This window comes from Delphinus delphis, chromosome 5 (assembly GCF_949987515.2).
Source record: "Delphinus delphis chromosome 5, mDelDel1.2, whole genome shotgun sequence".
NCBI classification, from domain to species: Eukaryota; Metazoa; Chordata; class Mammalia; order Artiodactyla; family Delphinidae; genus Delphinus; species Delphinus delphis.
Genome location: NC_082687.1, coordinates 58693813 through 58721713, shown reverse-complemented (window position 1 = coordinate 58721713; position 27901 = coordinate 58693813). Strand labels below are relative to the sequence as shown.

The 27901-nt window shown below is 36.3% G+C and overlaps 1 protein-coding gene and 1 non-coding gene across 6 annotated transcripts in view; both read left to right on the top strand.

Moving 5' to 3' along the window:
* Positions 1–27901, top strand: part of ADGRL3 (adhesion G protein-coupled receptor L3) — an 872689-nt gene that overhangs the window by 699053 nt on the left and 145735 nt on the right. For 3 of the 5 annotated variants that reach the window (XM_060012453.1, XM_060012455.1, XM_060012454.1), the window contains 2 exons: positions 6544–6729; positions 9675–9713. In XM_060012453.1, the coding sequence (XP_059868436.1) occupies positions 6544–6729; positions 9675–9713 (225 nt within the window). The remainder of the gene's footprint in view (positions 1–6543; positions 6730–9674; positions 9714–27901) is intronic. The other 2 variants (XM_060012458.1, XM_060012456.1) reach the window with 1 other exon arrangement.
* Positions 27031–27139, top strand: LOC132426391 (U6 spliceosomal RNA). The gene has a single exon (XR_009519685.1). It is a non-coding gene; the product is annotated as a U6 spliceosomal RNA (small nuclear RNA).

Here is a 27901-nt window from a genome sequence, read left to right as displayed (position 1 = left end):
TCTCTAACATATGTGGTAAAATATCCTGTTTTCTCACATTTCTTAATGACTGTTTGCTGAAATCATAGTCTCTGGCTTCAGCTTGACCTCTAGCTTGGACTCATGGTATCAAAGTTGTGAAGACATTCCATATTTATTTACATGTAAAGTAAGGTCTGCTTCCTACTTCATTACCTGGTCCAACTATTATATGAAAAAGATATGCCTGAATTGTTACTGGGAAATAGTCTTCTTATTTCTAGCAAACTGAAATATCTTTTCGTCTGTTTGCACACAAACTACTGACAGCTTTTGAGATAATGTAAGATTCTTCCTGCATTTTCTAAAGAAGGATGTGAAGATCTAGAAATGATGTTTCTGTTTTACAGTATAAAATAAGCCAGTGATTTGCTCTGGAAGACTGGTTGAATCCTGTCACCCAGATCTTAATTTCTCCATTCTTTTAGCCTCTGTAGATCTACTATGGAATGAAAGTAAATTGCTTGTTAATTTGATCAGAGGTTAGTGGAATTTCCACATCTTCAGGCTCATTTAGCCTACATTCAGTTGTAAGCTAGAAGCATTTTATTGTTTATATACCTACTTGACTCAGATTTATAGAAAAACTAGGCAGATCTTTCAAAGAAATGGTAGCTTTGTACTTAAACAATATGAGTAACTTCATCATGAATTGTTTTGACACCTGATTAATGTTTGATATAATAAATCCCATAAAATGTCAAAGCTTATTTCAAAGCAAACTGTTTTTCCTTGTGTCAAAATTTGAAATGCAAATAGTATCCATCTCTCTCATAATTATTATCTTTAACTGCAGGGTTTCCCCTCCCCTATTGAAGCCCTAGGTATAATCCCACCATTTCAATACAGGCATTAATTTACTAATCCTCACAAAACTCATAAGATTTCTCAGTGTGCATGTACTTACTTCTGAGAAATAACTTAAGCAGAATAAAAGAAATGTTAGAGATAGACATTGTAATGATGTCTTTAAGCTAGAATATATGAAATAACTATTTCAATCCTGCCTCTTTGCACAGAAGACTTGAGGCAGATTCAAGATATGTGTATATTTTTGTATGGAAATAAGATAATAATAACAGTGGTGAGAGAAATAAATAGGACAATCAGAAAGAAGAGTAGCTTCTGGATGCCCGTGGAAAGAATATGGTTAGTGAAGGCCTGGTCTGAGAAGGCAACCTTTGAACTGAGCTTGAACCTTGAGGTCACAGTGACTATGAGAGAGTCCAGTTGATGCCACCACTGCCATTAGCAACAAGAAAATTGGAGATGACTCTTGGTGCCTCCCTTTCCTTCCCCTCACACGTCCAATCAGATAATAGGCCTGTCAGGGTACTTGTAAATCTCTCCCACATCAGGCCAGTTGTCAACTTTTCTCCACTGCTACTACCCTTAATCCACAACAGCTTCTTCTACTGCTGTGGCAGTAGACCTCACAGCAGGCCTCCTTTCATTGACTCCCGAACCCTCTAAATCCATTCTACTGAGTTTGATTTCAAATATAAGAGTGATTAGACCACTCCTATTTAGACTCTTCAGTACATTCACATCACTTTTTTTTTTTTTTGCGGTACGCGGGTCTCTCACTGTTGTGGCCTCTCCCGTTGCGGAGCACAGGCTCCGGACGCGCAGGCTCAGCGGCCATGGCTCACGCACCCAGCCGCTCCGCGGCATGTGGGATCTTCCCGGACCGGGGCACAAACCCATGTCCCCTGCATCAGCAGGCGGACTCTCAACCACGGCGCCACCAGGGAAGCCCCATTCACATCACTCTTAACACAATTTTCCAAAATCGTCGTCATGACTTCCAAAGTGAGACTACTCAATCTGCTCCTTGCTTACCTCTCCAGCTGCCTAAACCCCAGTCACAAGTGCCCTTTGTGCGGCACCCTTAAGACTCCCTGCCCCCCCGCTCCCTCTCCTAAAAGCTGCTGTCTGGGCCCGGAAACTCCAGCCCTCATCCCAACCTAATTCCCTCTTTTCTATTTCATCTCAGATTACACATTCTTTCTCAGAGAAGTATTTCCTAAATTATTCCCTAACTTCATATACCAGGTTAAAATGCCTTTAAACTACTCTACCGCACTGGGATTCTGTATTGCCCTCAAAAAAAACTGAAATCAAATTCTTGTGCAGTTAATTTATTAATAGCCCTTTGCTTTCTAGTACGTAAGGTCCTGTTATTGGGAACCATTTTATCCCCAGACTTTAGCATAATACTATTAGAAATTCAAATTTTGGTTAAATAACAAATGAACATTTAGACTGAAGGAACAATTGTTGAAATTATAAGTAGAGGTAGAGATATTCTATTTTTTAAAAACTAGATATATATATTTAATACGTACAGACACACAATTTGTGCTATGTAGGTACCAAATGGAAATCTGAAGATAGAAAAATGTGCTTTTTCTTTATGTTCTGCCTTTAGTGCCCTGTCTTCCCAAACCATGATTATTTAGACTTCGCTTTTTATATAGCACCCTCTTGGCTGTCTCTCCCCACCAGTCCCCACCAGAATTTTATCTTACCAAGTCACCCTCAACTTATCTTTTAACTTTCAACTTATTGTTACTTTCTGTTGCTTTCCCACCTAATTTCCAGGTGTTTATTACCCCTGTACTGTAGTCCAGTAACACCTCATATACATTCTCTTATTATGATTGCATTGTTGAATTAGTATTATCTGCCTTTATGCACCCTCCCCCGCAATACCAACTAGTAGAACGTGAGATTCCTGAGCGCAAGAGCCACATATAACATTTGTCTTTATTTCCTTAAAATATAACCAGTGTCCAAATGATTGTCGAATGAATGAAAGAATTTTACTATGATTTCTTCAATTTTAAGAGGAAGAGAGGACCATAATGAATAACTGGTTATATTAGTTTTTATTTTACTTTAAAAACATGCTTATCACATTTTTATTATAAACATTTTTATAACTTATTTGTACTTTAGTTTTTTTCTTACAACTTCCTTGTTGGTGAACATTGAGTTGCAGAGTTCTTTTGTGGGGTTAATTAGATTTATTCTTCATAAATAAACACTTGAGTGCTAAAATGTAGTTACTATTTTTAAGATAATCCACTAGAGATTTTCATATTTGACTCATGGTTTTACAACACTACACTATCTGCTTTGACACGTATATCGGCAGCATCATTATCTTTTATGTTGAGAGCAGTAATATTTTGACTTATTAGTCATTTACATTTTCAACTTTTTCATTACTGTTCATAAAGAAAAAGTTTAAATTTTTATATTAGGGAGTTACATAGGCCTCCTTTTTCATCTTATCATGTCCTACCCCAATGTTATAATAATTAATAATTGAAGACTATGTTTGTACAACTACACAGAAAAAGAAAAGAAATTGAATTACAATGTGAAAATACCTATTTTTTTCTGTTTGATAAGTAATTTTGTTTTTTATAATGTTCCCTGATAGCTGTAATGAAAGTCAGTACTTGCATCTTTAGTTTTGAAGATAATGTATGAAAGAAAGCCTATTATCTAGTAGATCTCAGCCTTTTTCCAACAGCGCCCATTTAAGTGAATCAAAAGACTCCAGAGGTCCATGTGCCTTGACATTTTCTCATAGAAAAAATATTATAATGGTATTGGTAATGGTGGTAATAAAGGCATAGAAGAAAACAATACAGTAATAATGATAATAAAACAATTATACAAGTGCATAATGCTTAACAAAGTAAAACAATAGCAGTTCCACAAATAGATTCATTTTTATAAGAATAGCGTAGGTGGGAAACTACAACAAATGCAAGACTCTATGGATGGTGGATGTGGCATCTGTCACCCCATTGATCTCCAGGGTTGATTCGGCTGATCTGGCTGCCTAGGCAGGTGTCCCCTTCCTCCCTCACCGCTCCACGTGCATCCCTTCCAAAGATGCTCGCTTGGTTGAAGAGGATGACCTTTCCCAATAGAGGAGGACCATTCTTCAGTCAAGGGTATATGAGTAGGTACGCTCCCCTGCTAGAACCTCCAATCAAGCTCTCAAGGTCCATTTGTAGGAGAACATAGGGTAGTCAAGCTTCCAAGACTCTAGACATATCCAAATGAAGTGCTGTATTTGGCAGTCTGCCTTTCTATAAAAAAAAAAAAAAGACTCTATGAGTGGTGCATTGATTAAAAGAATACCCCTTTGGAAAATTATAGGAATTCCAGCTATCTGGATACTCACGTGCACAGGAGTTGTGCAACATTGCCAAGCAATTGTATCAGGTGTTCAGACTTACTGATGGAATATTGAATTTGAATACTTCATGAGTACTAGCATTTCACCAATTTAATTAACGAATACCGAATTTTATAAATCATTAATTGATTTACTAGATTACCAGTAAGTAGCCCTAAATTATATGCAATGATTAAATGTATGGATTATAATCACATTTACGTCACTTTGTGACCACTTAAAAGTACTTTCATGATCCATCAGTGGGTCTACGTTGACTTTGTTACACACTTATCCTTGAACCTTACAATCTATTCCATTTGGTCTTATAAGTATCTCAGGTTTTCAGGTCCTGACCATAATTTACAAATTCAAAAATTTAGTGCAAGTGTTTTTTTTATTTTAAGCGTTTCTAAAAAGTACCAATTAACTATATAATAATACTTTAACATATTCTTCTTGTAATACATTAATATTCTTCTTGTAAAATTTAAACATTGCAGAAAAGGATTTGTTTTTTGATTTCCATCTTTCAGATTTTGTTCTGTGTTTAAACATATACACATATATATATAAATGTAAAATATTTACATATAATATTTATTTTTCATAGGTAACATGTTTATATGCTACTCGTTGTGTTATTTCACAAATAACATGCCTATATATATTAGCATATAAATAATTTTTATACTTGCATTTATTTTAACTCAATATTACATGTTGAAGATTAACGTTAACAATATTGTTCTCCTTCATACTTTTAAACTGTTGATTAATATTCCATAGTATTTATATACATAAGCAGTTTTCCACAGTCATAGCCCATTTTGTTTTCTATTATAAGGAAGCTAGAATGAACATCTTTGAACATATCTCTTTCGTAACAGTGGGATTATTTTTTTATGGTTGATAGTGATAAGAGAAATCTCTGTCTTATACAGTCTTCACATTTCAGAGTTTAATAGACACTAGTAATTTACTCTACATAGGAAGTATGCAAATATACACATTCAGTAGTAGTTTATAATGGTCATATACATTTTTACAAATCTTTGCCAACACTTTGTTATTAAACTATTTTTATGTTTTTGAATTAGGATTTTTCTATATACTTGAGAATGTGATTGTTAACAATTTAGTTATTCCAATTTATTCATGTTTCTTTAACACTCAATACTGCTACAAACATTTATTAAGCATCCCCGAATAGATAGTGATAACCTATTTGACTAAGAGTTTTTGTTGTGCCCCTTATAGCTTTCTGGATATCCATTAGGAAGATAGCCTTACAAAGAGAGGACCTTTCTGTTCAGGATCCTAAGTTCTGTATTAGACTGTGTTAAAAATAGAAAAAGAGAAGAAAAGAAAATTTTCTAAATAATGACACTATTATATATTTAAGAAGTAATAGAGCAGGCTAAAGTCAGGAAAGATCCATGCCAAACCATTAACAATCTCTGGGAAGTGGGAATATATAGAGGCAAAAGAAGAGACATTCATGATTTTGCATTGCATACCTATATCTGTATTGTGTAAATGTTTTATAATCTTATTTTAGTCTATTAGTTTAAAAATGATAAAGGACATGATAAATTGGGAAATTACACTTACTTTTTTTTTAAGTTCCCCAGGCCTTCCTTATAAGCTAATATATATTCCTGTCTTATTACCCAGAGCTATCAAATTTGCTCAAGTAATCATAGGGTATTAGTCTATCTCTTTTAACATCTTTGGATTGTTGACAATTTGAAAAATTCTTGTAGAATATACTTGAAAAAGCAGCACGTACTTTCAGAAAAGGAAAGTGCTAGAAACTAAGCAATAGTTTGCTACCTAATACATTGGGAACAAAATCTCTTACTTAGTAAGAAGATGAACAGCACTTTGAAAAGCAGGGATTTTATTTGGAATTAAATTTTCACAGAGTTTAGCAGCCAGTGAGTATTCGTTGTGAACTAAGTGCTAAACTAGGCATAATGGAAAATTTGTACTGGCCTCTGTCAGCATCCAATTTAGAAACGCATAGAGAAAAGTCATAGGGCAAACCTTAGACTTAACCACCCAGATGGGTAAACTAAGAACAATTTCTAGAAGTTAAATTCCTCAAGAGGAGCTTCCTAAAGGCATGAATTTCAAGTTAGGTATTGAAGAAAATAATGGATTAGCAGGAAAACTTAAGGAATGTATACCAAGTAAAGATGGGGTTTAATAACTTTCTTGCCTCAATGATTAAAACATATGCAAAAACAATTGTCCAAAGAAACCAATAAAATTACTTATTTAAGATCTCTTTCCTTTTTGTTCTGTTTTCAAAATTGTAGTTGAAATCTGGAGAGACAGCTGCCAACATTGCTAGAGAACTGGCTGAACAGACAAGAAATCATTTGAATGCTGGAGATATCACTTATTCAGTCCGGGCCATGGATCAGCTGGTAGGCCTCCTAGATGTACAGCTCCGGAACTTGACCCCAGGTGGAAAAGATAGTGCTGCACGAAGTTTGAACAAGGTAAGGACCTTTGTTACATGTATCTTTAAAGTTGTAAAATCAGTGAGACTTCCCTGATTAATTTCTTTCTTTCCATAAAATCAGATCATTCTAAAGAGAATTGCTAGCTATATTCAATTCACTTCATTACTGCAGTATAATAATGACCTTATTTGACTTTCAATCTAAGGAACAATAAATGAGATCTCTCTATATGTATTTTGAATTTACAATTCTATTTTCCATAGTACTCTTTTGTATGCTAAATTCGGACAGGGTTACTATAGATAAATGCCATTTCTTTTGGTTTTTTTTTTTCCCTTTCAAACCTTTATATTAATATAATTAACAGTAAAACAAATGTCTAATCAACAAGCAGAAATTTAGAAAATAACAATGAAAAAGGATATTAGTAATACATTATAGATTTTTTAAAAATAATTTAACCTAATTAATATTACATTAAAAAACTCATAGGGCAAGTATTTAATTTTTATTTCCTTTTGATTTTTAAATTACTGATTTTGTATCATTACCATTATAACTTAAAAGATTTAAATGTGTTTCAGCAACTTTGAATTGTAACTAATAAAAATAATTTATTTTTTAAATTTTAAGGAATTTTATGTATTTTAATTTATACTTATAAATCTACTATATATTTATATACATTATATACTCATATATAAGCATTTTATATATAATCTATACACATATAAGCATTTTATTTACATAAGTATGTAAAATATATTTAATATATTTATAAAGAATATCATTTATTTATGTAACAAAATATCACATGGTGAAAAGATACTAGAATGCTGCCATCAGATAACATGTATTCCCTGAATGGCATTTTTGTAGTAAAGATAATCGGTTATTGAAACTTGATTTTAAGGTCTCAAATATCAGTGATAATCTTATTACTTAAAAAAGCAAGAATTTGGCAGTGACCCTCTAATGTCCTGTATGAAATTCACTAAATGAACATTCCCCTTTAGAATGAAAAAATAACTTTGCAGACTGGTCTTTATTATGTTTATTTCTTTTCTGTCTTATTAGACTAGGAGTCTCACTCATGAGATGGAAGAAACTTTTTAAAATAATAATGGTTCGACATTAAAAAGCTAGATATTTTATCTGTCAGTTTTTCCTGCAATTTCATCCTCAGAAAATAGATTCAGTTTTATCAATTAGATATAAATTATTACTAAAGTTTTTTTCATGCTGAGCAAAAAGGAGTTATTTTTGTCATTCATATTCCTGATAGAATCTCAACCAAGCCGCTGGCAGAATATAATCCACAGCTGCCTATGTAGTCTGGGCATGCTGTGATTTTAATGTGTTGTTACCCAGGCTGACTGGAGGCTATTAATGAATATTGCTGCCAGCTATTGTTATCATAATGTACTGGATATAGTAATCTCTATTAATGTTACGTATCCATACCATTACTTGTTATAGCAATACTTTGTATCTTTATTTAAAAATGGTGTCGATGTCTGACAATATCGGGTAAACCTGGCAATTAATGTCACATTCTAACTAGCTACAGCTAATAAGCTTGCCTAGTCTGAATATCAAATAACTGCATAATGGACAAATTTTCATTTGTGAAGCTTTTTAATGCTCTCTTTTGTTTCTTATTTGGCTCTTTTCAGCTGTTTATATAACGTGGTTTGTTATATGTTAATTTGCATGATGGGGTAAGAAGATGGGAGGGCAGAGGTTATTCACATGCTTCCTGGCTTGCTCTCATTTCCTGTGGTTCCCACTGTTCCCTGAAGCAGTTTTAACCCATCAGATTTGCAAAGTCAACTTGGTACAAATCAATTGTGCTCCACATTGAAATTCTGGAGGCTTTAGAGACCTGCTAAACCAAAATGAGAGTCAGTGATCCAAATGACAGTGCTGACAATTTACTTGCACTCATTCCTCACTTAATTCTTTAGAGGAGTAACTGCTCTATGCTTATTGAAGAATGCATGAATTAAAGTGGGAGAGTATTAGCCACACAAAAGGCATCAGAGTAACTGCTTCTTAAAACTGGGTAATTTTCTCCTTGAACAATCGAGGCTCCTGAAGGAAAATAATAAGGAAAAGGAGGAAAACTACAATCTAATTTATAAAATTTGTAGTCATTTATTTAAACAGAGCAAATATATGTATTAATTATTCATTTTATCACCAGGAAAAAATGTTTGGGACTGAGTATGAGTTGCTGTTAACCTTTGCCCAGAAAAACATCATTCTGTATGCAAACAAAGAAACACACAGAAACAGGCTTCTTATCCCACAGAAGTTTCTAAAATGTATCAAATTTTTCATCAAAACCATCAAAAGGAATTCTTCAAGAAATAAAAACAAGATAAATCACAATATCGATTGCATTCTTTTAATCAGAAGTTACTTATCTCTTGGTATTTGTCCCTTAGAATCAAATAGTCAAATGAATGGGCATTTCTATTTTCTCAATAAATAGAACTTTTTGTATGTATGAACAAATGGTTTGTGGGACACATAAACCACCTAAAAATCTGTAAACCACAGACAATTTACTATCTTTAAAAAATGGGTTCCAAATTTTTGACATAATTTACTTAACTTCATAGATGTTCATTTGTGGCCCATGAATTAATAACTAACGTCATGTCAAATGAATCATGTCAAATGAATGAAGTATATTGATTCTTACTAATTTCTACTAAATTTAGTCTAAGATTTCTTTCCATCATTAACAGCTTTATACCATCCAGTTATCACTTGGGTTCTGAAAAGCTGTTAGTTACTATTTTTCAAACTGTTGCTGACATTTTGCTGCTGCTTAGCTTTCATTCTCTTCTTGAAAGTAGTGCACAACAAAATAAGGTGTTTGTGTAGATGTGTTCTTTTATTTTTCTTGTTTTCTTCTGTCACTAACTTGTTTTTTCTATTCTGTGTTTAATCTGCTGTCTTAATGGATTCAGCTTCAGAAAAGAGAGCGCTCTTGCAGAGCCTATGTCCAGGTACTTTCTGCGTTTTTATAAATGTGTTAAGTTGTTGAATTGTCTCTGTTGGTGATAGCATGTATGGGCATCCGATAGAAAGATGATAATGTATCCTGTTGAGCTAGAAGAATTTCAGGGAGGGCATGGAGGGTGGGAATGGAAAGTTATATGAAAGCGTATGTGCTAAAAAGAAATTTGACAGTGCCAGTGCTCTGTCATATAAGAGGAGCACAGACTAGCATAGAGGTGCAACTTTGGGTGTGAGAATTTTGATCATCACTGAAAGGTGAGTTGGGTGTAATATATAATAAATCTCTAATTTCTTCAGAGAGGTGGGTATGAAAACATTTCATTCCTATGTTGGTCTAGCTAATATTTGAGTAGCAAGTCATCCAGAAATGACACTCAATCAAATAAGACAACAATTCCAGGATACTTGGAATATCATGCTTCTGTGCCAAATTAATCAAGACAAGCTGTGACGATCTTACTCTTCCACTTATTATAAACACATGAATCTGAATGTAAGTGTAATTTTTCCTCCAGTTAACATGTTGTAATTTGTTTCTAAGCAAGATAAAAAACATTTCTACTGTTTATGAGTTCTTTGTGAAAAAGAAGCCCAGAAGCAAGCTTCATAGTTATTTTTAGAATAAGGGAAAGAAGGGAGGGGAGGGGAGAAGAGGAGAGGAGAGGAGAGGAGAGAAGGGAAGGGGAGGGGAGGGGAGAAGAGGGGAGGGGAGGAGAGGAGAGGGGAGGGGAGGGAGGAGGTAGGAACAAAGGCAGACAAGGTCAAATGACAAATTCAAATGACAAAGCTATTTAGTAATGACTTTGATGTGCTATATTCAAGGGAAAACAATCCATGGGTTGAGGCAGTAAGTGCCTCACCATCAGTGATGCACTCTCCCTGAGGGATGTTGGACAAGAGTGAGTTTTATAGAGACAACTCTAAACAGGGCGCGATTGGCAAGGAGGTTGGGGATTTCCTTATAAGGTTAGCAGGTCCTGTTTTCTAGGGTAAGGTGAGCTAGCTAGTCATTTCCCATAAGTACAGATTTAGATTTGTGATGTGGACGAGGCCACTGGGGTGGCCCCCATTTTGTGGGTCCCAAAATACAAAGTAACTTTATCAGAAGGAAGAAAAAATATGAAACTGTGTGACTGTCAACTTTATTCCCTATGTGTATATATCATAGCATTTTTAAGGGGAAGGCCAACTACATTTATGAAGAGAGATACCTTCAAGACCCAAATCACTGGTTCTCAGATTAGTAGTCCAGAAAATACACAGTATCAGTTTATTCACGATAAGGGCATTTTGTGAGACAGTCATTTAAAAGGAAAAAAATAATAATTTGAACATTGAACAGAGATTAGGAAGAAAAGGTTTTAATCTGCATTTAACTTTATAAATTAATGAATCTTTGTATTTAAGAAGCTATTCAGGTTTATTTTTCTAAGGTTTTGGGAAAGAAATTGCTTGGGGGGGGGTTATGTATATATATTGCTTAGTGTGTGCCATAGACAGAGAAATGAAGTACTCTTCAGCATTGAAAGCTGATGATCTTTTTTTTTTTTTTTTTTTTGCGGTACGTGGGCCTCTCACTGTTGTGGCCTTTCCCGTTGCGGAGCACAGGCTCCGGACGTGCAGGCTCAGCGGCCATGGCTCAGGGGACCAGCCACTCCGCGGCATGTGGGATCTTCCCGGACCGGGGCACGAACCCGTGTTCCCTGCATCGGCAGGCGGACTCTCAACCACTGCGCCACCAGGGACGCCCCTGAGGATCATTTTTGAGCAATATTAAGATTGTTTTTTATTGTAATCTATGCTATCCCTTTAATGGGGCCTTGGAGATAATTAGCCTTTCAGTATTTAAATCTATGAAATGCATGGTCATTCAAACATGAATCTCTGATGGAAAATTAATAGCACAGTTTATTCAGTAGCTGATTTCCTGGTGTTGTAATTGACTGGCTATGAATAAATGTTTCAGCTATTGACTAAACATCTGATAAGACCAAATACAAACAGAATATTGGTGAAGCAGAAATGCTGTGCTCACTATAACACAGCATTATTTCTATTCCTTTTATTGTAGGTCATTATTCTATGAAATTCTAGAGTGAATAATACCTTAAACTTTAGTCTATTTGAATTTTAAAGGCTTATGTGCCCTATTATTTCTATGTTCAGAGCACATTCTGAGCTACCTATGAAATAGGTATGAAATACATTTGAAATGTTTTATGCATTAAATTTGAAAAAAGATAATTATTTATCACAAGATTCTTAAAAAAAAAAAAAATTTCCTTTCTATGGGCACAAGCAGTGCTTCTCCTAGGTTTGATTTTGACCATCTAAACACATTTAGCTTTTAATTTTTAAGAAATACAGTGTCTATTTTATGAATTATCTAGATCTACTTTTTATTTCTTGCTTCCCACTTTTTATTCCACAAAAAAAAAAAAAGTGAAATCTGGACTGTCAGCCGTCAGCTATAACTCATCTATAGGTGAACAATTAAAAGATAGTTGCTCTGATTTTTTAAATAATATGTGAATCTCCTAAAACCCATTATTCTTTTGTCTCAAGGATTTTAACAAAAACAAAAAATTGTGTCAAATATATTTTATTTTTCTTTATTTAGTTGTAATTTTAGATTACATTAAAATCCTTGTTGACTATCAAAAGATAGATATTGACATGTCATAGTAAGAATAGCGTTACCGTATTGCGGGCATAATACATACCTTCATTTAGGAGAGGGTTTTAAGTTTTATGCCAGAGATAACAAATAAGGTTTGTGTTATATATGCATATTAAGTAGCTACCATGATGTAATATTACCAGGAGGGACCTTAGAGATGAAGATGAGTGAGTTGAGATCTGGAGAGATGAAATGACTGGACCAAGGTCACACAACTAGCACCAATGGCACTAATGCTGCTGTCCTGATGTGCATCCAGTGCTTCTTCAACACCATGATTAAGAATAGGGCTTCCCTGGTGGCGCAGTGGTTGAGAGTCCGCCTGCCGATGCAGGGGACACGGGTTCGTGCCCCAGTCCAGGAAGATCCCACATGCCGCACAGAGCGGCTAGGCCCGTGAGCCATGGCTGCTGGGCCTGCGCGTCCGGAGCCTGTGCTCCTCAACGGGAGAGGCCACAATGGTGAGAGGCCCGCGTACCGCAAGAAAGAAAAAGGAATAACAGTGATTTATTGTGAAGAATAAATATGTTCATTAGGCACTGTGGCCATAATTGTGCAAAGCATTCTGCATAAATTCTTACTTAATATTCAAAACAACCCTATGATATAAGTTATTGCTATTCTTAACTTAGAGAAAATGTGTCACAGGAAGCATTAAATGGCTTTCACAAAATTACACAGTAATAATTGAGGGGCTCCTGAATTCAAAGTTAGGTCTTCCTGATTCAGAAACTCATGCTCTCATTCGCCAAAATAATGTGATTGCGAAACTGACATTATTTGGTGTTAGAAGTCAAGATATATTATTTGGTTTATATTTATTGATTTATGGTACTGTATTTCAGGAATGGTATAAAGTATAACAATTTTTTCTAAATTTCTCCTTTTTTTGAGATTGAGCTCAAATGGCTGTGTGGTGATTATTTTGTACTCCTATAGCCAGGTCAAATACAAACATAATTTACTTTGAGGTCATTTGGTTTTCAGAGGAGACTGTGATTTAAAAATTATCATATTGAGAGAAGAAAAAAGCAAGTAGAAAATATTCTAACTCTATGTTAAAGGAGGAACAGTCAAACTGTTTTCCAAAGTGACCACACCATTTTACATTTCCACCAGCAATACGTGAGGGTTCCAGTTTTTCCACATCTACAGCAGCACTGTTATTTTCTCTTTTTGATTATAACCATCCGAGTACATGTGAATTGCATAAGTTCTTAACTCTAGTGGTGGAATGGGGGCAGGGGAAGTTTTAGGAGGGTAATCCATGAATGAATAAAAAAATTATATGGCTCCAAAGAGAGGTCTGTGTTTTCATGAGAATCTGAGAGTAGAATGTGACCTCAAATAGCTTAAGAACAACTGCCTTCATGTTCTATAAATGTAACCAGAACTTATATTTTTTTCTCATTTTTCAATCCCAAGTTCCCATCTTTTAAATAGTAATGTTTGTTAACATTGTTCTTCTCTTTAGCAGGAACTATTAAAAATTACTAGCGTTCATTTTTTACTGCTTTAAAAGCAGGACATTTTCCTAGTTAAGAAATATGTTTTGATATTTATCAGCAGTTTCTTTTGTCCTCCAAATCTCAGAGGTGGCATGGACTCCCTAGAGTTTGCAGTCGATCTTGCTTAATGGGAAATATAAGTACATACAGTATTTGATGTGAATCTTTTGAGTCATTCTTTGGAACCTACTATTATTTGCATAGTTGGGCTGAGAACTGATCAGAAAAAATTGGTAAATAGATGCAAATTTTTTTAAAAGACACATATATATGCATACCTGGTTTCCTCCCTCTTCCCATCCTTCCTCATCCTTCCTTAAATTTTTCTTTCCTTTTTTTTCAAAGGCAGATAGTCTATGTGTTCTTTAAATCTTACCAAGTATTTGTAATAAGGTCTCTTTTTATTTCAGTTTGGAATTAGTAGTTTGCTTTTTTTGTTTATTTTATTTATTTATTTTGTTTGTTTCACCTTCATTATCCACTAGAAATCTGTATCCTAGGTACCATCAGTGTGAAAGCAATCTCTATATTCAAAACTATGTAAAAAACATCACATAGTAGTGAACGACAAAAACATTCAAGAATTACTAGTTCAGCACATGTGCCCAGTAATTTTATCAGTACTGGGAATATAGCAGTGCCCATAACAGGCCAAAATCCCTGCTCTCTCTCCTAGGGTGAAACGTCCAGTAGCAGAATATAAACAGTATGCTAAGTATGTGAAATATATGGTATGTGAGATGATGATAAATGTTACGGAGAAAAATAGAGCAAGAAACGCATCACTGAGGTGACATTTCAGAAAAACTCTGAAGGAGTGAACTGTGAAGATATGCAGGAAAAAGCATTCCAGCAGAGAAAACAAAGTTTCTGAGGTGGAAATATGCCCATGTTGTCCAGGAAGCGAATGCAACTGGAGGAGGGTGAAAGAGAAGAGGGTAACAGGACATTAATCTGTGGGGCAGATCTGATAGACCATCGTAAGGACTTCAACTTTTACTCATAGACACACAGGAAACCACTGCAGGTTTATGAGCAGAAGGATGACATGATGTGATGTGTTTTAAAAGTGGAGTATAGGGCTTCCCTGGTGGCGCAGTGGGTGAGAGTCCGCCTGCCGATTCAGGGGACACGGGTTCGTGCCCCGGTCCGGGAAGATCCCACATGCCGCGGAGTGGCTAGGCCCGTGAGCCATGGCCGCTGAGCCTGAGCGTCCGGAGCCTGTGCTCCACAACGGGAGAGGCCACAATAGTGAGAGGCCCGCATAGTGCAAAAAAAAAAAAAAAAAAAAAAACTGGAGAATAGATTATAGCAGGAAAAGTAAGGGCTGAAACAGGGTGACCATTTGGGCAATAACAACATTCACTTGGAACAGGATATGAGTGTGGGATGCTGAGATAATTCTTCAGCTTTGGGAATTTTTTTAAGTGGAACAAACAGGATTCGCTAAGGGGTTGTATGTGAAGTGTCAGAGATAGAGAAGAGTTGGGATGACACAAAGTGTTTTGACTGAGTAACTGGAAGGATGCAGTCACCATTTATTGAGATAGTCAATCTGTGACCAATTTGGGAGGAGCACGAAAAGAACTTCACTCAGGGGCATGTTAAGTTGGAGATTCTTATTAGGTATGCAATATTGATGGTAAATATACAGTTAGATATACGAGCTTGAAATTTACCTGAGAGGTCAAGCTAGGCATAATCATTTAGTAATGTTTCACTTAGAGTGGCATTTTCAGCCAATGTACTAGATGAATTCATCAAGGAAATGAGTGTAGAAAGAGAAGAGAATCTAGAGCTGAGCCCCAGGACACTGTCCCCAGGTCAGGGAGAGGAAGAGGAACCAGCCGTAGAGACTAATGACCAGCCTTAAAGAAGGAGTAGGACCTGGAGAGTATGGCATCGGGGAGTCAACTCAAGTTCTTGTTTCATGGAGAAGGAAATGATGTCAAGTGCTGCTGAATCTGCTCAGAAACGCTGATACAGGGGTTTCCCTGGTGGCGCAGTGGTTGAGAGTCCGCCTGCCGATGCAGGGGACGTGGGTTCGTGCTCCAGTCCGGGAGGATCCCATTTGCTGCGGAGCGGCTGGGCCCGTGCGCCATGGCCGCTGAGCCTGTGCGTCCGGAGCCTGTGCTCCGCAAAGGGAAAGGCCTGCGTACCGCAAAAAAAAAAAAAAAAAAAAAAAAAGAAGAAAGAAAATGCTGTTACAGCTTTTCAGTGATAAAAGTAACGTCAACTTTTGATGAATTTTAAAATTCCAAAGCCCAGATATCTATATTATTATATGTACTGCATAAACATTTTTACCTATTGCTTTCATTTTTTTGTCTGTAATGCAGACTTTCTGTGAACCAAAGTTGCTACTTGCACCTTTGACAAAGTGCAGATTGAATTATGCCAGTTTTACTTGTGTGCCTTTGGTGCATGAGACAAGAAAGATTCTAACCTCCATTTATACTGCTAGGAAGAAATTAATGAGTATTTTCAAGTTTCTTGTTTGGTCACTTAATTGGCTGTGTGACAAAGAGCTCCATGGTGCATGTCAAACGACTTTCTGAGTCCTCTAATGATTTGTGCTTTGCTTGACTTGTGATACTATTCTGTGTGGCCTGTCAGGCTGGATATCCTTGTTAAAGTGGCTAGAATAAATTGGCTAGTGGTGTGCATACAATGTAGTATATTAACTGCAGCAACGGGGAGTACTTTTAGCAGCTCTTTCAGGAGATTTCGATGTTTGCCCAGAAGCATCAAAGCCAACCCAAACTTTCATTTAATATAATTAAAAGGACATCTGAAAGTAGTTTGAATCACACCAGGTTCTTCAGGTTTGGTAACCCTTTGTTAAAACCTTGTGAACTTAATATATTTCACAGCTTGATAAATCTGCACTTGATTTGAGTCAGTAAGAGAAAAAATATAAATCTGCAGCCTGCATGTTTCTGGTGCCCTGAACCTATTTCTAAAAGACTTTGAGATCAAAGAAAGTAACTTCCATCTACAAAGCAGAGTAGTTTTCTTTAGATAAAGAAGATATAAGAATTCTTTTCTATAAGTTGCAGTCACTAAATACTGTTGTAAAGCAATTGTTGAATCAAAAGATAGTAAAACCATATGTAATGTAAGCAGTGTAAATTATTCAGGTTATTATTTAAGAACATAGGTAGGTCAGTTCATAAATCTAATAATTTGAAAACCTCCAAAGGATAATGACAGATGTTGATGAGGGAGTTCCTGCTTTGACGTGCAAAGAACATCATTTTGGGAATCTCTCAAAATTCCCATGGCTAATGTGTCAGGTCAGGCAGAGATGGCCACTTTACAAAGTCATTTCTGACTCTTCCAGTTTGCACATTTCCTATAAGTAAACAAAATGTTCCAGCTGCTGTTTGTATATACGTGGCTTGTAAATGCTTCAGGAAGTAATTCTAATAAGGGTGAGAAAAAAAAAAGCCCTTTTGTTTTTAAATAAAATGTTTTCACTTAAAACAAAAATATTTTCTCACTTTTCACCAAATTTTATTTTCTTCTGTCTTATAACTTCTTGATCAAAGCCTAGATAACTACTTAATTGTAAAATTGTTTATTTAAAGTCCATTCTAACGCATCTTGGCTTTCCGAGCATGAGTTTACTTTCAGAAGAGTTTTAAATACATAGAATATAAATAGATATACTTTCTACGCAAACACAAGAGAATGGACATCAATTTACTTTGCTATTTCTTTTTTTTTTTTTTTTTGTGGTACGCCGGCCTCTCACTGTTGTGGCCTCTCCCGTTGCGGAGCACAGGCTCCGGACGCGCAGGCTCAGCGGCCATGGCTCATGAGCCTAGCCGCTCCGCGGCATGTGGGATCCTCCCGGACCGGGGCACGAACCCGTGTCCCCTGCATCGGCAGGCGGACTCTCAACCACTGTGCCACCAGGGAAGCCCTACTTTGCTATTTCTTTAACAGCATTATAATCATGTACCTAACCAGAAGGAAAAAAATACATTTAAAATAGAATTACAGATTTAAGGTCCTACTTTCTGGTACAGGTCAGGAAAGCAATGGAAGTTTTAAGGTGTCATTTGCAGTAGAGTAGTTCCTTGATGGCTTGGAACCAAACAAATGATTTTTTAATACTGCTCCCAACAGAGTTATAATTCTGATATTTTCCCTTATCAGCCAGTAGTAACAGAAACTTAACTATGACAACTTAAACTAGGGTTTTATTTTCATTAAGTAAAAAGGCAATGCAGCCGAAACGGTTCAGGATTAGCGTGAAAACTCCGTATCAGAGACCAAGGCTTCATCTGCTTTTCTGCTCTATTGTCTTTAGCACATGGGTTTCCATCCTCAAAATGACAAGATGGTTACTTAGCATCCATGCTAATTTTTACATAGAAAGAAGCATAAGGACAGGTAACTAAAATATTCATCTCTGTTAGAACTTTCTAAATGTCTCACCCAACTGTATTTGACCATCTCCCCTACTTCTGACCATTATCCCTTGGGCTACTCAGGGATAGCCCAAGGGATTTAGCTTTGCATAGCTAAATGCTTCATTAAAAGGTATACTTTTGCAGCTGGGCATAACTATATCTATTAATGTCCAGTGATTCTATATCTAAAACAAGAGAATTATTGGGCAAACAGTGTTCTTAGATGCAACCAAAAATACTTTTTCTCATTTAATGGTACATATTGATATATTCATCCAGTTTTGATGTAATAATCTACCATAGAGTTATGACAATACCAATAGTTACTTTTAAGCCCTAAGTATAGATTAAAATGTTCTTTTGATTGTTCTCTTATAGTTATAGTATGAAAGCAATCATTTTTGTTAAAAGGAAAAAATAGATTATTTCAGATTATTTCTGAATAGCTAATATAGGTATATGGTTTAAAATTCAAAAAGTAGAATAATAGGTATGGCTCCTTCCCACTGAGCCTGCTGCATTGCTAACTCTGGGGCACGCCACTGACATTGTGACCTATTTCAGTGGTACCCCCTTGGAGTTGTGTGGTGCAAGCAGCCCTGCCTCTCCCCTGCCTCTCTGCCCAGTCATTCAGATCTCCTTCCTTACTGTTATCAGCCTCTTAAATATCCTACCAGAAAGACAATTTTTACTCACATCCATGTTTCTGTAATGTTCCTTTATAAATTTTGGCATACAATCACAAAACAGTGCTGTTCTCTTTACCTACAACTAGGACTTAGGGAGTAGCTGTGGCAGACCCACATTATGTGGTAGCATTCCACCACTGAGAAGAATAAGCATATAGAGACGATCACAAGGTACACTTGTATCACAGTTTATATCAACAAAAAGACTTAACTGTATCAGTAGGAAACCAGTTGAATAAAATGCTACACCAAATAGTGGAATAATCTTTAGCCACAGAAAGAATGAGGTAGATCTCGTATTGACTTAGAAAGATGGGTATGATACAGTAGCAAGTTAAAAAAAAAAAAAAAGGCAAGCAAGCAAAACCAAACAAATAACGTTATTATGGTGATCACATCTATCTGTATGTATGTGTAAATATTTACAAGTCTGGAGGGGTCCACAACTAACTGTCAAAGAAATTCCTTTTGGGAGAGGTGGGTGTTATTCCATACATAGACTTTCCAGTTTTAATGTATATACTTATGTATTTTCAACTGTTCACAACGTATACTTTTTTTTTTTACATCTTTATTGGAGTATAATTACTTTACAATGGTGTGTTAGTTTCTCCTTTATAACAAGTGAATCAGTTATACATATACATATGTTCCCATATCTCTTCCCTCTTGCGTCTCCCTCCCTCCCACCCTCCCTATCCCACCCCTCTAGGTGGTCACAAAGCACCGAGCTGATCTCCCTGTGCTATGTGGCTGCTTCCCACTAGCTATCTATTTTATGTTTGGTAGTGTATATATGTCCATGCCACTTTCTCACTTTGTCACAGCTTACCCTTCCCCCTCCCCATATCCTCAAGTCCATTCTCTAGTAGGTCTGCGTCTTCATTCCCGTCTTACCCCTAGGTTCTTCATGACATTTTTTTTTTTCTTAAATTCCATATATATGTGTTAGCATACGGTATTTGTCTTTCTCTTTCTGACTTACTTCACTCTGTATGACAGACTCTAGGTCCATCCATCTCATTACAAATAGCTCAATTTCATTTCTTTTTATGGCTGAGTGATACTCCATTGTATATATGTGCCACATCTTCTTTATCCATTCATCCGATGATGGACACTTAGGTTGTTCCCATCTCCGGGCTATTGTAAATAGAGCTGAATTGAACATTTTGGTACATGACTCTTTTTGAATTATGATTTTCTCAGGGTATATGCCCAGTAGTGGGATTACTGGGTCATATGGTAGTTCTATTTGTAGTTTTTTAAGGCACCTCCATACTGTTCTCCATAGTGGCTGTACCAATTCACATTCCCACCAGCAGTGCAAGAGTGTTCTCTTTTCTCCACACCCTCTCCAGCATTTATTGTTTCTAGATTTTTTGATGATGGCCATTCTGACTGGTGTGAGATGATATCTCGTTGTAGTTTTGATTTGCATTTCTCTAATGATTAGTGATGTTGAGCATCCTTTCATGTGTTTGTTGTCAATCTGTATATCTTCTTTGGAGAAATGTCTATTTAGGTCTTCTGCGCATTTTTGGATTGGGTTGTTTGTTTTTTTGTTATTGAGCTGCATGAGCTGCTTATAAATTTTGGAGATTAATCCACAACGTATACTTTTTAATTTTTTTTTTTTTACTAGTACAGAGTATTTATTGGAAAAGTTTTAGACTTACAGAAAATTGGTCAGTTAGTATCGAGTTCCAATACCATATATCCCTCCTACACACAGAGTTTCCTTTACTATTACAACCTTACATTAGTATGGTACATTCATTATAATTAATGAACCAATATTGATATATTATTATTAACTAAAATGCATAGTTCAGATTCACTTAGTTTTTAAGTATGCCTTTTTCTGTTTCAGGATCCTATCAGGATATCACATTACATTTAAACATCATATCTCCTTAGGCTCCTCTAGGCTGTGACAGTTTTTCAGACTTTCCTGCAAGATTGTCCTTTTTAAAGTCAGAAAATATATTTTCCATTTAAAATAATTAGTGTGTATACTTAAAAGGAGCATAGAAATATTCATTCATTTACTCACTCAGACAATATTTGTTGAGCTCCTGTGCTTCAGGCACTGTACCAGGTGCAGTGATTCAAAGGTAAAGACAGACAGGATTACTATTCTTGCAGAGCTCACATCCTAGTTTAGCAAACTGGAGTTTGGGAAGGAAATAGACAGTAAAGCAATCAAAATAATAAAAGAAGATAATGGCCGATGTACTATGCAGAGAATTAAAACAGAATCATGAGTTAAAGTAACTGCTTGGTTACTTTAGACTGTGTGTATCTGGGAGATGACAGTGCAGCTGACTCCTGGCAGTAAGAGATCAGCCATGTGCCTATCTAGAGAAAAAGCATTCTAGAATCAGAGGTCACCTATCATGGCCAAGTGAGATTGGAGAGTTCTGGAAATAGAAAGAAGGATAATATGCCTGAAGCACTGGGTTGAAGGAGAATACAGGGCTAGGAAATCTACGGGAAGGAGTCAAGATTCTGAATGCCATTGAAGAGTTTTAACTAGGGTTGTGACAGTAGATTTTTGCAAGATTAATTTGGTTGCAAATTTAGTTTTCCCCTGATATTCATTATTGCTGCTCAGTTATCACCTTTATGTAGGTAATTCTCAAAAAACCTTAATCAACCACTTTAAACGCTTAGAAATTTGTCATTCCATTCTCCCTACTGCTGAATAATGTTTTAAAGATGCAAATCTGATTAAGACTTGATCCCACTCAAAGACTGTCCATTACTCTCTTTTTCACTAAAGAAAAAATTTCCTGTTTTGGACTACAGTGTTTGAGAATTTGACTCCTCTTTTCCCATACCTGATTTCCCATACCTTTAGCTGACCCCTTCCATATTCTTAGATTCTACACTCCCAAACCACCTAAGTACTTGCAGTTCATGTCTCTGTGCCTTTTAAGGCACAGTTATGTTCTGCTTGGATTACTTCTATATTTGTTCTCCTTTCTCCATCCTTTCTTCTCAGTAACGTTGACTTATCTGCCAACACCTACATTATAAGCCAGTGACTGTAAAGGAGCATTCTTTCTCCCACCTAGTCTGGATAAATGCCCTCTTATACATCCTCGCTTTTCCTCTTATTACAGCAATTATCAAGCTATATATACGTTTTAATTTAATTTAATTTTTTTTTATACAGCAGGTTCTTCTTAGTCATCCATTTTGTACACGTCAGTGTATACATATCAATCAAAATCTCCCAGTTCATCACAACACCACCCCCACACCCCGCTGCTTTCCCCCCTTGGTGTCCATACGTTTGTTCTCTACATCTCTGTCTCAATTTCTGCCCTGCAAACCAATTCATCTGTACCATTTTTATAGGTTACACATATATGCGTTAATATACGATATCTGTTTTTCTCTTTCTGACTTACTTCACTCTGTATGACAGTCTCTAGATCCATCCACGTCTCTACAAATGACCCAATTTCATTCCTTTTTATGGCTGAGTAATATTCCATTGTATATATGTACCATATCTTCTTTATCCATTTGCCTGTCAATGGGCATTTAGGTTGCTTCCATGACCTGGCTATTGTAAATAGTGCTGCAATGAACATTGGGGTGCACGTGTCTTTTTGAATGATGGTTTTATCTGGGTATATGCCCAGTAGTGGGATTGCTGGGTCATATGGTAATTCTATTTTTAGTTTTTTAAGGAACCTCCATACTGTTCTCCATAGTGGCTGTATCAATTTACATTCCCACCAACAGTGCAAGAGGGTTCCCTTTTCTCCACACCCTCTCCAGCATTTGTTGCTTGTAGATTTTCTGATGATGCCCATTCTAACTGGTGTGAGGTGATACCTCATTGTAGTTTTGATTTGCATTTATCTAATAATTAGTGATGTTGAGCAGCTTTTCATGTGCTTCTTGGCCATCTGTGTGTCTTTTAGAGAAATATCTATTTAGGTCTTCTGCCCGTTTTTGGATTGGGTTGTTTTTTTTAAAAATTGAGCTGCATGAGCTGTTTATATATTTTGGAGATTAATCCTTTGTCCATTGATTTGTTTGCAAATATTTTCTCCCATTTTGAGGGTTGTCTTTTTGTCTTCTTTGTGGTTTCCTTTAATAGGAATTGCATTGAATCTGTAGATTGCTTTGGGTAGTATAGTCATTTTCACAATATTGATTCTTCCAATTCAAGAGCATGGTATATCTCTCCATCTGTTGGCACCATCTTTAATTTCTTTCATCAGTGTCTTATAGTTTTCTGCATACAGGTCTTTTGTCTCCCTAGGTAGGTTTATTCCTAGGTATTTTATTCTCTTTGTTGCAATGGTAAATGGGAGTGTTTCCTTAATTTCTCTTTCAGATTTTTCATCATTAGTGTATAGGAATGCAAGAGATTTCTGTGCATTAATTTTGTATCCTGCAACTTTACCAAATTCATTGATTAGCTCTAGTAGTTTTCTGCTGGCATCTTTAAGATTCTCTATGTATAGTATTGTGTCATCTGCAAACAGTTTATAGAGTTTGACAGTTTTACTTCTTTTCCAATTTGTATTCCTTTTATTTCTTTTTCTTCTCTGATTGCCATGGCTAGGACTTCCAAAACTATGTTGAATAATAGTGGTGAGAGTGGACATCCTTGTCTTGTTCCTGATCTTAGAGGAAACGCTTTCAGTTTTTCACCACTGAGAATGATGTTTGTTGTGGGTTTGTCATATATGGCCTGTATTATGTTGAGGTAGGTTCCCCCTATGCCCACTTTCTGCAGAGTTTTTATCATCAGTGGGTGTTGAGTTTTGTCAAAAGCTTTTTCTGCATCTATGGAGATGATCATATGGTTTTTATTCTTCAGTTTGTTAATATGGTGTATCACATTGATTGATTTGCGTATATTGAAGAATCCTTGCATCCCTGGGATAAATCCCACTTGATCATGGTGTATGATCCTTTTAATGTGTTGTTGGATTCTGTTTGCTAGTATTTTGTAGAGGATTTTTGCATCTATATTCATGAGTGATATTGGTTTGTAATTTTCTTTTTTTGTAGTATCTTTGTCTTGTTTTGGTATCAGGGTGATGGTGGCCTCAAAGAATGAGTTTGGGAGTGTTCCTTCCTCAGCAATTTTTTGGAAGAGTTTGCGAAGGATGGGTGTTAGCTCTTCTCTAAATGTTGTCAAGCTATATTTTAATATCTGTTCACTTTTGTATTTCGGAGCTCCTTGGAAAGGAACAGTGCCACTTTTATTTCTATATCCCCAATACCATTTAAATTCTACTTAGCACACAAAAAGTGACTTCTAAATATTTACCTTTCAATTGAGCCTTCTGGCTAATGTTTCCTATTGCTTGCTGGTATTTCCACTGCAGTAGAAATTCTCAAAACACTTGTCTACACTCACTATCACCAATCCCTCTCCTCGTATTCTCTCTTGATTTCACCTCATCAGGCTTTTGCCCTCACTACCTTATTGCAACTGCACTTGCTGAGGTCATTAAGGATTTCATGCTGCTAAACTCAGTAGTCAATTGTCAATCCATCGTACTTAACCAATCAGAAACATCCAACACAGTTGATCACTCCCCACTCCCTTTTCCTTGATACATTCTCATCAGGACAGCTCATTCTCTTGGGTTTCCTCCTCTTGATGCTTCTTTCCAGTCTCCTTTGCTGGTTCCTTTTCTCCCAAACCCTTGGGTTGGAGTGCCTCCTAGCTCAGTCTATTCTTGTTTTCTCTTTGTCCCCACACTCCCTGGGTGAGCTCATTGATTTAAATACCACCTATGTTCCTAAGACTCACAAATGTTATCTGTAGCACAGACCACTTTCCTGAACTCCAAAATTCATTTCAAGCTAACTTCTCAACATCTTCACATTTTTTTTTTCTGACACCTCCATTTATAACTGAATTCCCAGTCTTCACCTGAAAACTACATTTTTGTGCAGTGTTTGCCTACTCAATTGATGTGGTTCAGTCCTACCCCTCCTGTTTTCTGTAAAAAGCTCCAAACATGGGCCTCCTTAAAGTTTTGGAACATGCAGAGCATGTTTCCACTTGTGGACTTTTATTCTGTTTGTTCCCCCTGATTGGAATATCTCCTCCAAGTATCTGCATGGGTAACTCTCTCATCAACTTTGCCTTTTTTAAATTGTTACACTTTCAAGGAGGCCCACTGGACCATCCTAGGTAAAATCACAAGCTACCCTGTCCCCAACCCTACCCCTGACTCTAGATCCCCCTATCATGTATATTTTACTTTTATTTTACTAGATAGTTAGATGATAGATAGATAGATAAATCTATCTAATTTTAAGTTTACTTTCCTTGCCAGAACATTTAGTTCTAGGATTTTTTTCCCCTTTTCTGCTTTGTTTAAGATGTATATCAAGAGTCTAGAACAGTATTGGGACATATTAAATGCTCAAGAAATACTTATTGAATGAATAAATGTCCTACTTCAAAGTAAAGATACTTAAAATTGAACTGATTATCCCTCAAAAGCAGCTTCTCCGTAGCTTTACTCTTTATTGTACAACCATTTTACTAGTTACCCAGAAAAAAATCTAGAGTTATTATTTCAAGAAGGACTTTTTTTTTTTTTTTTTTTTTTGGCGTTACGCGGGCCTCTCACTGTTGTGGCCTCTCCCGTTGCGGAGCACAGGCTCGGACGCGCAGGCTCAGCGGCCATGGCTCACGGGCCTAGCCGCTCCGCGGCATGTGGGATCTTCCCGGACCGGGGCACGAACCCATGTCCCCTGCATCGGCAGGCGGACTCTCAACCACTGCGCCACCAGGGAAGCCCAAGAAGGACTTTTTTGATACTTTTATGATTGAGTTCATTTTGAAATTGATGGAAACAATCTTCCCTTGACTTCTGTGATACCACACTCTTCTGTCAACTTACTCTTGCTTCATCTCAGTTGTCGACTATTCTTTCTACATTTTCTTCTTTATCATTAGTGTTTCTAGGTCATCAGTTCTTCTCCTTCTACTCAGTTTATCTGGGTAATGTCAGACATCTCAGTGGCTTCAATGAGCTTCCTGAATTTATGATGCCTAAACCTGTATGCCAAGAGCAGATATCTTAGTAAACTGCAGACTGAAGAGGTTAAGAATACGCCACCCCAAAACCTGTCACTTTGGCACATTATTTTGAACTAAAGGCAATTGAGAAACAGCAGATGAAGAAGAGCTTTCTGATCCCCCCCCCCCCTTTCTATCTAAAAGCAGATTGTAAAATTTCCATGTGGCAGGAAGAGCAGAACATTCTTATCACCAGAGAGTGGGAGTCAATGCCAAAATGGATCTGAGCAAAAAAATGTACAAAAATGAAAATAACCCTTACTTTCCACTTGTTTCCCCCATGTATTTCCTAGTCGCTTTCCCACAATTTAGTGCCCCTAGTAGCTTAATCCCTTTTCCTTTATGTTTACACTTCATCACAAATTTACCATTCTCTGGTTAAAAAAGCAGGTAAACTCTCAGTCCTAACTACTTCTTCAGGTCTTTATTTTTCGTATGAAGTATCCCTTGTATTAAATAAAACTTGTGTGCTTTTTTCCTGTTACTCTATGTCAGTTTAATTCTCAGGTCTTGTCACCGAACCTAAGAGGGTAGTGGAAGGTTACTTTTCTCCCCTACAAGTCTTCTCTAGACCTTTTAAATTAATTCAATACAAGTACTTTGCATTCAAAATAAACAAACCTGAATTCATCATGTTTTGCACACTTTCCCCCAACATGTACTTACATCCTCTACCTTTTAACAACCAAAAATTTGCTCCTTTTCCTTTATTCCCATTTTAAGTGAGTACCACCTCATTGCCTACCCCCAAATTCTGTGCATTTCACTTCATTTCCCTTTCCAACTGTAAATTAATCAACAAATTGTTTTAAATATTTTTGGAATCTCTATTTTTCTCCATTCCCAGAGCCAGAATGCATGGATTTGAACCCTGGTTCTGCCCTATGTTAACTAATTAGCCTTTAGCAAGTTAACTTCTCTGAGTCTCGTGCTCACTTCGACAGCACATTATACTAAAATCGGAACGATACAGAGAAGATTAGCATGGCCCCTGCATAAGGATGACAGAAAGAAAAAAAAAAAACTTCTCTGAGTCTCAATTTTCTCACTGCAAGATGAGAATAATAACTACATCTGCCTGTTGGGTTATTCTCAAAATTAAAGGAGCTGACGCATAAAAAGCATTTAGATGACAGTCTGGAACACACTCAGTAAATATTAACCATTGTATTTTATATCACTCCCCTACCTTAAATTTTTCAGTGACTTATTGGTGCCTTTTGGAAGAATTGCAAATTATCTTAACAAGGTTTGCAAGCCTCTTTGAAAACTAGCCTTCACTTACTAATCTTGTCACTGAACCCTTTGCACTCTGCTCTACTGTAAGGAATTTTTTTTCAATTCCTCTGAGATGCCTGTTCTCTTTCACTTCTGTATGTATAAACACATGTTTACCCCTTGCCTGTTTGGTCAATGTTGTATTTAAGCTTGAAATTTTACTTCATGGAGCCTAATACAACGCTTGAACCCCGTGTTTCCACTATTATAATGCTTGTCATGTCGTATTTTATTTAGCGGTCTCACTATATTGTTACCACTTTGAGGGAAGGGAGAATATCTGTCCTTCTTGCAGTATCCCAATTGAAGGTACTTAGTTAATATTTGTTGAATGAATGTTGAGTTAGCAGAAAGTTTGAGTCAAGTTTATAGCTCCATTTAATTCCTATAAAACATCATAGATTTGACAGTGTTCAATCATTTAACTCTAAATAAGATTTTAAAAATAATACAATTACAGTTTGCTAAAAAATAATACATTTTTAAATAACAAGGGGTTTCTTGAAGAGGCAGAGCCATTT